This window comes from Pleurodeles waltl, chromosome 1_2 (assembly GCF_031143425.1).
Source record: "Pleurodeles waltl isolate 20211129_DDA chromosome 1_2, aPleWal1.hap1.20221129, whole genome shotgun sequence".
Classification (NCBI taxonomy): domain Eukaryota; kingdom Metazoa; phylum Chordata; class Amphibia; order Caudata; family Salamandridae; genus Pleurodeles; species Pleurodeles waltl.
This window is the reverse complement of record NC_090437.1, coordinates 1282173683-1282186274: the sequence shown is the minus strand read 5'-3', so window position 1 is coordinate 1282186274 and position 12592 is coordinate 1282173683. Positions and strand designations below refer to the sequence as shown.

The following is a 12592-nucleotide window of genomic DNA, read 5'->3' as shown; positions in this document are numbered from 1 at the left end:
GGATGCCTCCCTTACAGGATAAGGGGCTCATCTGAACAACTTCACAGTGCAAAATTGTTGGGGATCCAGTCACCAGAACTTATCCATCAGTGTTTTAGCACTTGAAGCAGTCTTTCTAGCCCTAAAGATGTTTCTGCCTCACTTAATGCACAGATCTATTTTAATTCACATAGACAACATCACTGCAATGTATTATCTACAAAAACAGGGAGGGGGACGCACACTCTCCAGTTGTCTCAGTAAGCACATACAATCTGGAGGTGGGCTCATCGCCACATTCATCCAGTGGCAGAATATCTCCCAGGGACAGGTGATTGGACAGACCTGCTAAGCAGGATGCAGCAACAAGTCTGCAAATGGGAATTCCACCCAGTAGTCCTTCAAAAGTACTTTCAAAAGTTGGACATAGACCTATTTGCCACAGCAGAAGACTCAAAGTGCCAAAACTTCACATCCAGAAACCCATACCCCTAGTTCAAGGGCAATGCCCTATGGATAAACTGGTCAGGGATATTTGTTTAGTTTCCACTTTTTCATCTCTCCCATTCATCCCATTCCTGGTGCGCAAACTCAAACTTCTCTCAAACTGATCCTAGTAGCACCCACATGAACACGCCAGCCTTCGTTTACAACTCCACTGGATCTCTCCCTAGCACCTCACGAGAAACTCCCCAACAGATAAGACATCCGGATCCCAAATCACTCAACCTTGCGATATGGCTCCTGAAGTCATAGAATTATGTTACCTTCAGTTACCTGCTGAATGTAGGGACATTCTAAATCGGGCATATAGACCAACAACTAGAACCTGTTATGCAGCAGAATGGTAACTGTAGGAAGTTGACTCTGTATATACTATCTCAGTGTGAGAGATAGTGTGCACAGAGTCAAAGGGTTCCCTTTAGAGATTGATAGTGGCACAATTAGATAATGCTAATGCTCTGTTTTGTGGTAGTGTGGTCGTGCATTAGGCTTATCAGACGGTAGTGTTAAGCATTTGTTGTACACACACAGACAATAAATGATAACACACACTCAAAGACTTACTCCAGGCCAATAGGTTTTTATATAGACACGCACACAAAATACACCCTCAGCTGCACAGTGGCAGCCGAGTGCAGTAGGTGTCGGGTTGTAGATAGGAATCAATGGAGAGATCCGGGGGTTACTCTGGCGATGCAGTCAGGGCACAGGGGGGGCTTCTCGGACCAGCCACCAACTGGGCTAGGATGAGGTTTGCCTGCTGCTCACTCCTCCTCCGGTAGTTTGTTCGCCTCAGGCCTGGGGGCTGCGGGTGCAGTGCTTCTTCCAGGCGTCGGGTTCCTTTGTTACCGGGCAGTCAGGGTCAGGGGGAGCCTCTGGTTCCTCTCTGCAGGTGTTGCTGTGGTGGTGCAGGGAGATCGTCTCAGGGTGTCCACATCGTTTGAGTCACCTGGGGTCCTCTCCTCAGTGTTGGTTCTTCTGTACACGAGCCGGGGGTGTCTGGTGCCGAATGTGGAGACTTGCGCTTCCAGAGTAAGGCTGGAGTCTCTTAAAAGATGGTTTCTTTGTTGCAGTTTTGGACAGAGCCGTTGTCCACGGAAGGTTATCGGTCATTTAGGTGCAGGTCAGTCCTCAGAGGTCGCTGGTCCCGCTGGAGGCGTCGCTGTGCAGGTTCTTTGAGTCTGGAGACAAGCCGGTAGGGCTGGGGCCAAGTCAGCTTTCGTCTCTGCTGGGCTTTCAGGTCAGCAGTCCTTCTTGTTTCAGGTTGCAGGAATCTAGTTCCTGGGTTCAGGGTCGCCCCTAAATACTCAATTTAGGGGTGTTTAGGTTGGGGGGGGGGCAGTAGCCAATGGCTACTGTCCTTGAGGGTGGCTACACCATCTTTGTTCCTCCGCCCTGTGGGTGAGGGGGCACATCCCTAATCCTATTAGGTGGAATCCTCCAGAACAAGATGGAGGATTTCCTAAGGGAGGGGGTCACCTCAGCTCAGGATACCTTAGGGGCTGTCCTGGCTGGAGGGTGACTCCTCCTTGTTTTGCTCACTATCTCCTCCAAGCTTGCTGCCAAAAGTGTCTCGGGGCGGGCAGCTCCACTAGCTGGAGTGTCCTGGGGCATTGTAACACGAGGCCTGAGCCTTTGAGGCTCACTTCTAGGGGTTACAGTTCCTCCGGGGAGGGGAGGTGTAAAGCACCTCCACCCAGTGCAGGCTTTTTCTGGCCCCAGAGAGCACAAAGACTCTCACCCCAGGGGGTCAGAAACTCATCTCAGTGGCAGGCTGTCACAGACCAGTCAGTCCTGCACTGAAGGATTGGGTATAATACAATTTTTTAATAATTCCAACACTGGCATCAGTGTGGATTGATTATTCTGAGAAGTTTGATAGCAAACTTCCCACTGTTCAGTGTAGCCGTTATGGAACCGTGGAGTTCATTTTGACAAACTCCCAGACCATACTTGATATGGCTACACTGTACTTATATTGTCTAAGAATAGACTTAGACACTGTAGGGGCATATTGCTTATGCAGCTATGCCCTCAACTGTGGCATAGTGTACCCTGCCTTAGGGCTTTAAGGCCTGCTAGTGGGGTGACTTACCTATGCCACAGGCAGTACTTTGTGTGCATGGCATCCTGAGGGGGATGCCATGTCAACTTTGTGTGTGTTGGTGGGGAGAAAAAGGCAGTCTGCATGGCAGTCTGCATGTGTTAGGTGAGGGGTCCCTTAGGGTGGCACAGCACATGCTTGTAGCCCTTAGGGACCTTCCCTGGTAACGGGTTTCCTTGGTACCACTGGTACCTTTTACAAGAGACTTATCTGTGTGCCAATTGTGGAAACAATGGTACATTTTTAGTGAAAGAAAACTGGTGCTGAGGCCTGGTTAGCAGGATCCCAGCGCACTTCTCAGTCAAGTCAGCATCAGTATCAGGCAATAAATGGGGGGTAATTGCAACAGGGAGCCATTTTCCTACAGTAACGTTTTGTATGTTACTGTAAATCTAAGCAAATTGATCCATTAACACCATCAGTGCGAGATATTCTTTGCTATTTGCTTCACCTGCAAAAAGTTAATCTGGCTTGCACATGAATTTGGTTGCACTTAACTGCAATTGCATCCTACTTACAAAATAGACAACATACGTATTTAAAATACCAGTCATTAAAGCTTTCATGGAAGGTCTTAAAAGGGTAAACCCACCTAGGCTGCCGGAGTGCATACCAGGAATCTTAATATTGTACTCACTAGGCTCATGGTACCTCCATTTGAGCCCCTTCATTCATATCAGTTACAATTCCTTTTTTACAAAGTAGCTTTTTTAGTACCTGTTACATCACTCAGATGCCTAAGTGAGATACAAGCCTTAAAGTTAGAAGAGCCTTTCTTTCAAATACATAAGGACAAACTAGTCCTTCGTACAAACACTGGGTTTCAACAAAAGTTCTCACGATTTCACATTAATCAAACTGGTGAATTACCATTACCCCCCCCTCCCCCCACACACACACACACACACACACACACACACACACACACACACACAACCAGACTCTGGCAGAAAGGGCATTGCACACATTAGATGTTAAGAGCTCTCATGTATGACATTGACAGGTAAAAGAATTCAGGAAAACAAAGCCGCTTTTTGTAGCTTTTTTACTACCACAGCAGGGAAATCCTGTTACGAAAAACAGCATCACAAGATGGATTGTAAAATGTATACAGATAAGTTATGCTAAAGCAAAAAGATAATTACCAATTACTCCTAAAGCACATTCCACAAGGAAAAAGGGTGCCACTATAGCATTTTTAGGAATTATTCCTTTAGCTGACATTTGCAAAGCAGCTACCTGGTCTACAGCACATACATTTACAAAATACTACTGTGTAGATGTACAGGATCGTCAACAAGCCAGTGTGGGGCAAGCTGTACTAAGAACACTTTCAGACAACTGCCACTCCCACAGTTTGTGAACACTACTTTTTTAAGGAGGAACTGCTTTACAGTCTATGCACTGCATGTGTATCTACATCCATACGTACAACTGAACAGAAAATGTTACCAGTAGACATCTGTTCGTGGCATGTAGCGCTGTAGATTCACATGCGCCCTCCCTCCTGCCTGGGAACCTGTGGCCGTTGCAGTTGCTTTGTACTTGTATATAGTTACTTATATTTGGATTTATATCCTTCTTTCTATACTTCTGTATATTATACCTCCTACCAGCCTGCGGAAAACAATCTAACAAAGGACTCGATGCCAATGTGCAGTATCACTGAGCAGGAGTCAGCACTCAATCCCGTGACTCAAACACTTCATGAGGAAAAACAAGATGCAAAACTCCTATCCCAACACTAGATGGCAGGATAATGCACAGCATGTGAATCCTACACCACTACATACCACGAACAGATGTCTTACTGGTAAGTAACATTTTCCTTCTCCAGTATAGGAATCTGTCATAGATCCACCTAAGCCCCGCTCTCCTTCCCCGAGAAGCTTACCTTTCTCTTCTATATGTGGTTCTCCTGCACTTGTGCTGTGGAACATCTGAGGGACTGGGGCTTCTCAGGAGTGTTCTGTTCTAGAAGGCAAAGCAGTCTTATTGGCTGACAGATAGGTTTGGTCATGTAAAAAAAAAAAAAAGACAATGATAGGTTGCAAAATTGAAGTGTCTAAGGCCTTCATGTTCTGTATTTACTTTGCATTGCTGTTGTACCGGGGACTCCCAACTTGACAGGAAATGATTCAAGCATGTGAATCTATGGAAGATTCCAATACTGGAGAACTACAGGTAAGTAACTTATTTTCATATGAAGCTGCCTTTCATTCTCCTGAACCATGCCAGACTCTAGCTCGGCTACATCTGCCAATATAAGAGCACCCCTTTGTTCATATATATGCCATATTACAACCCCTTATGCTTCCAACCAAGCACATGCTTTATCTGGAGGACAGTGTTGTACAGATGTACCTGCAGCATAGTACATGTTGGCCAAGCTGTGGCAAGATTTCTGAAGTTCCTTGATGGTGTTACGTGCTATTTTGGTAATATACAAGAATCCATTAGAATACTTCCAGAGTATTGTTATTTGGCTAATAGCACATATGTTTTTGTTGTTGTGTAGCATTTGCAATGTTTGTCTTACATCAAATATGTTTGTTCTAGAGTGCTGAAAATCCTTCCTGCCTCATATATATAGATAATTTATGAATATCTAGCTTCCAATGTGTGAACAAAGTTATTGGCTGTTAATGAAAATTGTACTTACCCTTGCTAATTTTCTTCTGATTTCAGAGAGTTAAAATTTAAATGTTGACAATTTTATTAAAAATAACCATTTTGAACACCATTCTAAAGACTTTCAGTTTGTAAAATATTGTGTTCTTTATGGAAAAGAAGTACTCTTAAATGTTTATATTACCAATTTCCTTACAGACTGCGTACCCACCAACCCATTATATCCGGAGAGTTCCACAGAGAAAGATCCACTATTTCACGGGGTTACAGGTTCTCCAGCTCATTATCCTTTGTGGTTTTGGAATGTCACCCCTACCTTACATGAAGATGATCTTTCCACTCATCATGATAGGAATGATACCGATCAGGTAAAGATTCAGGAGGAGCTTTTCAAATTGAAGAGTAGTTCACTGAAGATGTGATTTATTTGCTGAAGTCACTAATTGGCTAGATCCTTCTTTTGGCACCTTAAAGAAAACATTCCTAGATTTCGCACTGTGAATGTATCATTAAATGGTAAAAAGTGAAGCAATAAATGTTTGAAAATATATCACTAGTAGATTCAAAGGCACACAGATGTGCCTGTGTGTGATTGTTCCATTTAGAGAAAACATGGCCTGCTTGCTCCTCTCAGGGTTTAGTTGGACTGATTTACATATGGTTGGTCTACTTTGATGGGAACATCGCACCTGCAAATGAAATGGACTGATTTTCAGATGGGGCTTCCCACAAATCCACAAGGAACAGGATTCAAGCTTTGTTTTTTGTTTTTTTGTTTTTTCGGAATTTCAGTTATCACTTTAATTGGTCAGGATTATCCATTAGACCTCAGTTGTTGCTAATGGAATTTAAGTTCAGCTCATTTAATAAGCTGAAAGGGGCTATACGTCTGTCCCTTTCATGCTTATTTTGCATACAGAGAACTCGTCCCAATAGTTTGCCATATTGCCCCATTTTTTTTGGATTTGGACTGATTTGCCTTTTTGTAAGGTGCCATTGGTGTACCGAAAAGGTGAATGGAAGTATCTTACGGTGCATATCCTAGTGAACTTTGGCTTTTCATGAATTGTTGGTCCATATATATTTAAGATTAACCCTTTGAAGTCTGTCTGGCACATTTCGTGACACAAATTTAGAAGAAAAAAACTGTTAAACTTAATGGATTTACTTCATACTTTAAAAGTGGCCCTTTTGAGTAAAAAATCCTTCTCCAGGCCAAATATCGTGGAGTTATATTGAGCGGTTGTTAGATCAGAGAGCAGAAATACATACAACTCTTAAATGTGGTGAAAAATGCAAAGCCGTAGAGGTCTGGACACCAACAAATGGGGAGTGTAGGAAAATGGCTCCCTGTTGCAGTTACCCCTCACTTTTTGCCTGATAGTGATGCTGACTTGACTGAGAAGGGTGCTGGGACCCTGCTAACCAGGCCCCAGCACCAGTGTTTTCACTTAAAAATTTACCATTCTTCCACAATTGGCACATCCCTTGCACACAGATAAGTCCCTTGTAAATGGTACCAGTGATACCAAGGGCCCTGTGACCAAGGAAGGTCCCTAAGGGCTGCAGCACAGGTTGCGCCACCCTAAGGGACCCCTCACCTAACACATGCACACTGCCATTGTAGATTGTGTGTGTTGGTGGGGAGAAAAAGGCAGTGTCGACATGGCATCCCCCTCAGGATGCCATGCACACAAAATACTGCCTGTGGCATAGGTAAGTCACTGTAGGAGGCTGGCCTGGCTTATATTGGGTACCTTGTGGCACTTACACCGTGTGCCAGGTCCTGTTATCCCTTATTAGTAGATTAGAGGTGTTCTAGCAGCTTAGGCTGATAGAGGTAGCTATAGCAGAGCAGTTTAGGCTTAACTAGGAGACATGCAAAGCTCCTACTATACCACTTATATCATATAGTACTATATCATAAGAAAACACAATACTCAGTTACTAAAAATAAAGGTACTTTATTTTAGTGACAATATGCCAAAAGTATCTGAGGATGTACTCCCTTAGGTGGTAAGTAATATACACAGAATATATAGACACAAACCAAAATCAGGTAGGTAAAAGTTAGAAAAGTAGTGCAAAAACTCTAGAAGACAATAGAATGCATTAGGAGACAATAGGCCTAGGGGCAACACAAACCATATACTCCAAAAGTGGAATGCGAACCACGAATGGACCCCAGGCCTAGTGTAGTGTGTAGAGGGTCGCTGGGAGTGCAAGAAACCCCACCCCAAGACCCTGAAAAGTAGGAGTAAAGTTACCCTACTACCCAGAAAGACAGTAAAGTCGAGATAGAGGATTCTGCAAGGACAACAACTGACTGCAAAGCACTGAAGACGGATTCCCGGACCTGAGGGCCTGCAAACTAAGGGTACCAAGTCCAAGAGTCACACAAGTGTCCAGGGGGGCAGGAGCCCACTGAACCCTGGATGAAGGTGCAAAAGGGCTGCTTCTGGGTGGAAAAAGCCGAAGATTCTGCAACAACAGAAGGTGCCAGTAACTTCTCCTTTGGTCAGAAGATGTCCCACGGCGTGCTGGAGGATGCAGTGTTGTTTCCACGCAGAAAGACCGCAAACAAGCCTTGCTAGCAGCAAGAGTCGCGGTTGAAGATTTTGGGTGCTGCCAGGGCCCAGGAAGGACCAGGATGTCGCCCCTTGGAGGAGACAGAGGGGGTGCTCAGCAACATGGAGAGCCCACTCAGAAGCAGGCAGCACTCGCAGAAGCACCTGAACCAGGCACTTGAAAGATCTGAGGACGACGGTCGACTCAGAGCAACAAAAGAGGGTCCCACGACGTCGGAGTCCAACTCAGCGAGTTGGGCAATGCAGGACGGAGTGCTGGGGACCTGGGCTAGGCGGTGCATAAAGGAAGTCCTGCAAAAGTGCTCAGAAGCCCTAGCAGCCGCAGTTCACGCAGTACACAGGATTACTGTGTGGCGTGGGGAGGCAAGGACTTACTGCCACCAAATTTGGACAGAACGGCCACTGGACTGTCGAAGACACTTTGACCCAGCTTCTGTGTTCCAGGGACCACGCTCGTCAGGATGAGAGGGGACCCAGATGACCGGTGATGCAGAAGTTTGGTGCCTGCGTTAGCAGGGGGAAGATTCAGTCAACCCACAGGAGATTTCTTCTTGGCTTCCAATGCAGGGTGAAGGCAGACAGCCCTCCAAGCATGCACCACCAGGAAACAGTTGAGTAAGCCGGCAGGATGAGGCACTACAATGTTGCTGGTAGTCTTCTTGCTACTTTGTTGCAGTTATGCAGGCGTCCTGGAGCAGCCCGCAGTCGATCCTTGGCAGAAGTGGAAGGGGGAAGTGCAAAGGAACTCTGGTGAGCTCTTACATTTGTTATCCGTGGGGTTTTGTAGAGCACTGGGGGGTCACAAGTAGGCACGCAAAACACACCCTCCGCGGCACAGGGGCGGCCGGGTGCAGTGTGCTTAGCAGGCATCGGGTTTTCAATAGGAATCAATAGAGGGACCCAGGGGTCACTCTAGCGTGCAGGCAGGGCACAGGGGGGCTTCTCGGGCCAGCCACTGACTCGGCTAGGCAGAGGGTCAACCTGATGGTCACTCCTGCACTGGAGTTCGGTTCCTTCTGGTTCTGGGGGCTGCGGGTACAGTGCTTGGTCCAGGTGTCTGGTTCTTTGTTCCGGGCAGTCGCGGTCAGGTGGAGCCTCTGGATCCTCTCTTCATGCATTGCTGTGGGAGTCCAGGGGGGTGTCTCAGGTTACTCACGAGGTTGCAGTCGTCTGGGAGTCCTCCCTGCAGTGTTGGTTCTCTGGAGCTCGAGCTGGGGGAGCCCCGTGCAGAGTGTGAAGTCTCACGCTTCCGGCGGAAAGAGTGAAGTCTTTGAAAGTTGCAAGAAAGTTACAACGTTGTTGCTGATTTGGAACAGTGCTGCTGTTCTCTGGAGTTTCTTGGTCCTTCGGGTTCAGGGCAGTCCTCTGAGGCTTCAGAGGTCGCTGGTCCCTGTCTGATGCGTCACTGTGCAGGTTCTTTGAGTCTGGAGACAGGCCGGTAGGGCTGGGGCCAAGTCCGTTGTCGTCTGTCTCTGCAGGGCTTTCAGGTCAGCAGTCCTTGTTGTTGGTTGCAGGAATCTGATTTCCTGGGTTCTGGGGTGCCCCTAAATACTAGATTTAGGGGTGTGTTTAGGTCAGGAGGGCAGTAGCCATGGCCACTGTCCTGGAGGGTGGCTACACCCTCTTTGCACATCCTCCCTGAGGGGAGGGGGGCACATCCCTAATCCTATTGGGGGAATCCCCCAATCTAAGGATGGAGGCTTTCTAAAGGCAGGGGTCACCTCAGCTCAGGACAACTTAGGGTCTGTCCTGACTGGGGGGTGACTCCTGCTTGTTTTTTTCATTGTCTCCTGCAGCCTAAAGTGGGGGCAGTGGCCGGAGGGGCGGGTATCTCCACTAGCTGGGATGCCCTGGGGTGCTGTAACAAAAAGCATGAGCCTTTGAGGCTCACGGCCAGGTGTTACATTTCCTGCAGGGGGAGGTGAGAAGCACCTCCACCCAGTACAGGCTTTTGTTTCTGTCCTCACACAAAGGCTCTCACCCCAGGGGTGCAGAAACTCGTCTCAGTGGCAGGCTGGCACAGACCAGTCAGTCCTGCACTGAAGGATTGGGTAAAATACAGAGGGCATCTTCTAAGATGCCCTCTGTGTGCATTTTGTAATGAATCCAACACTGGCATCAGTGTGGGTTTATTATTCTGAGAAGTTTGATACCAAACTTCCCAGTATTCAGTGTAGCCATTATTGAACTGTGGAGTTCATTTTTGACAAACTCCCAGACCATATACTTGATATGGCCACACTGTACTTACAATGTCTAAGAATAGACTTAGACACTCTAGGGGCATATTGCCCATGCAGCTATGCCCTCACCTGTGGTATAGTGCACCCTGCCTTAGGGCTGTAAGGCCTGCTAAAGGGGTGGCTTACCTGTGCCACAAGCACTATTTTGTGTGCCTGGCACCCTGAGGGGATGCCATGTCGACTTTGCCTTTTTCTCCCCACCAACATGCACAATCTGCAATGGCAGTGTGCATGTGTTAGGTGAGGGGTCCCTTAGGGTGGCACAACATATGCCGCAGCCCTTAGGGACCTACCCTGGTCACAGGGCCCTGGTACCACTGGTACCTTTTACAAGGGACTTACCTGTGTGCCAGGGATGTGCCAATTGTGGAATAATTGTACATTTTTAAGTGAAAGAACACTGGTGCTGGGGCCTGGTTAGCAGGGTCCCAGCACACTTCTCAGTCAAGTCAGCATCAATATCAGGCCAAAAGTGGGGGTAACTGCAACAGGGAGCCATTTTCCTACACATAGCGATAGTCCCACATGCAAGACTAATCATGAGGCCCTTACAACAGTGCCTTTCACAACAATGGTCACAAGCACACGGTCAACTTCAAGATCTAATGTTGATGGACCGGCAAACACATATGTCCTTTCAATAGTGGAATGGCAGCAATCTAATAAAGGGGCAGTCATTTAAAGACCCTGTGCCTCAGACCATAATCACAACAGATGCATCAATGATCGGTTGGAAAGCTCACCTAAACAATCAGACCATTCAAGGGCAATGGAATGTCAAACAGAAACAGCTACACATAAACCACTTAGAATTATTAGCTGTTTCTTGCCCTAAAAGTGTTTAACCTTCTCAAACAGAAGAATGTTCTCATAAAAACAGACCGCATGACAGCCCCAGCAAACAGAGCGGAACACATTAATCTCAGCTGTCCCTTCTAGCCCAAACAATTTAGAAATGGGCAATTCACAATCAAATTAATTTACTAGAACAATATATTCCAGGGATAGACAATCAGCTGGCAGATCTCCTTAGCAGAAATCACCAACAAACACACGAATGGGAGATTCACTCCCAAGTATTTCAAAAGTACTTTCAAAGGTGGGGAACACCAGACATAGATCTATTTGCAACAAGTGAAAATGCAAAATGGCAAAACTTTGCACCCAGACACCCACATCCCCTATCTAAGGAAAATGCTCTATGGATCAATTGGTCAGGGATATTTGCTTACGCTTTTCCGCCCTCTCCCACTCCTTCCATTTCTAGTCAGCAAACTACGTCAAAGGTCACTCACCATGATGCTCATAGCACCAACATGGGCACGCAGACATTGGTACACAACACTATTAGACCTATCTGTATTACCTCATTCCAATCTCCCAAACAGACCAGATTTGTTAACACAAAACATGGGTCAAATCAGGCATCCAAACCCCAATGCTCTAAATCTAGCGATTTGGCACCTGAAGTCACAGAATTTGGTTACCTAAAACTTCCCCCAGAATGTATGGAAGTAATTAAACAAGCATGTAAACCTACTACTAGACAATGCTACGCAAACAAGTGGAAACGATTTGTCTACTACTGTCAATCTAAAAAACACTGATCCAGTTAAAGCAGCTATACAAGATATTGTATGCTATTTACTTAATTTCCAAAAATCTAATTTGGCTTTCTCATCCATCAAGATACACCTTACTGCAATATCTGCATATTTACAGACTATTCAGCATACTTCTCTATTCAGAGTTCCTGTTATTAAAGCCTTCCTGGAAGAATAAAAACTCATTATTCCACCTAGAACACCACCTGTTCCATCGTGGAATTTAAATATTGTACTTACCAGGCTCATGGGACCACCTTTTGAACCCATGCACTCTTGACAAAATCAATTTTTAACATGGAGGTCGCCTTCCTTGTAGCTATTACTTCACTTAGAAGGGTTAGTGAAATACAAGCATTCATTCTTGAAATACCTTTTTTCCAAGTGAACAAACATAAAGTTGTACTTAGAAAAAATCCAACATTTCTACCAAAAGTAGTATCTCCACTTCACATCAACCAAACAGTGGAATTGCCAGTCTTCTTTCCACAGCCAGACTCTGGCAGAAAGAGCTCCTTATACCCTAGATCTCAAGACCTACCTCCTAGGTACTATATAGTCCGAAATAAAGATTTTAGGAAAACAAAGCAACTTTTTGTTGCTTTCCAACAACCACATACAGGCAATCCTATATCAAAACAAGGTTTAAAAGATGGATTGTTAGATGCATACAAAGCAAAAAGACAACTTTTGATCACTCCTAGAGCACATTCTACAAGAAAGAAAGGTGCGTCAATGGCGTTTTAGGAAACATACCAATGGTTGATATATTTAAAGCAGCCGCATGGTCAACTCCCCATACATTTACAAAACACTACTGTGTTGATGTTGTCTCACAGCAACAAGCCACAGTAGGCCAGGCTGTCTTAAGGACATTATTTCTAACAACTTCAACTACTACAGGCTAGCCACCTCTTTTTGGGAGGACTAGCTGCTTTT

The 12592-nt window shown here is 45.8% G+C and overlaps 1 protein-coding gene across 2 annotated transcripts in view; it reads left to right on the top strand.

Moving 5' to 3' along the window:
• Window positions 1-12592, top strand: part of SLC4A11 (solute carrier family 4 member 11) — a 759568-nt gene that overhangs the window by 734919 nt on the left and 12057 nt on the right. For both annotated transcript variants that reach the window (XM_069204998.1, XM_069204991.1), the window contains exon 19: window positions 5417-5586. In XM_069204998.1, coding sequence (XP_069061099.1) covers window positions 5417-5586 — 170 coding nt within the window. The remainder of the gene's footprint in view (window positions 1-5416; window positions 5587-12592) is intronic.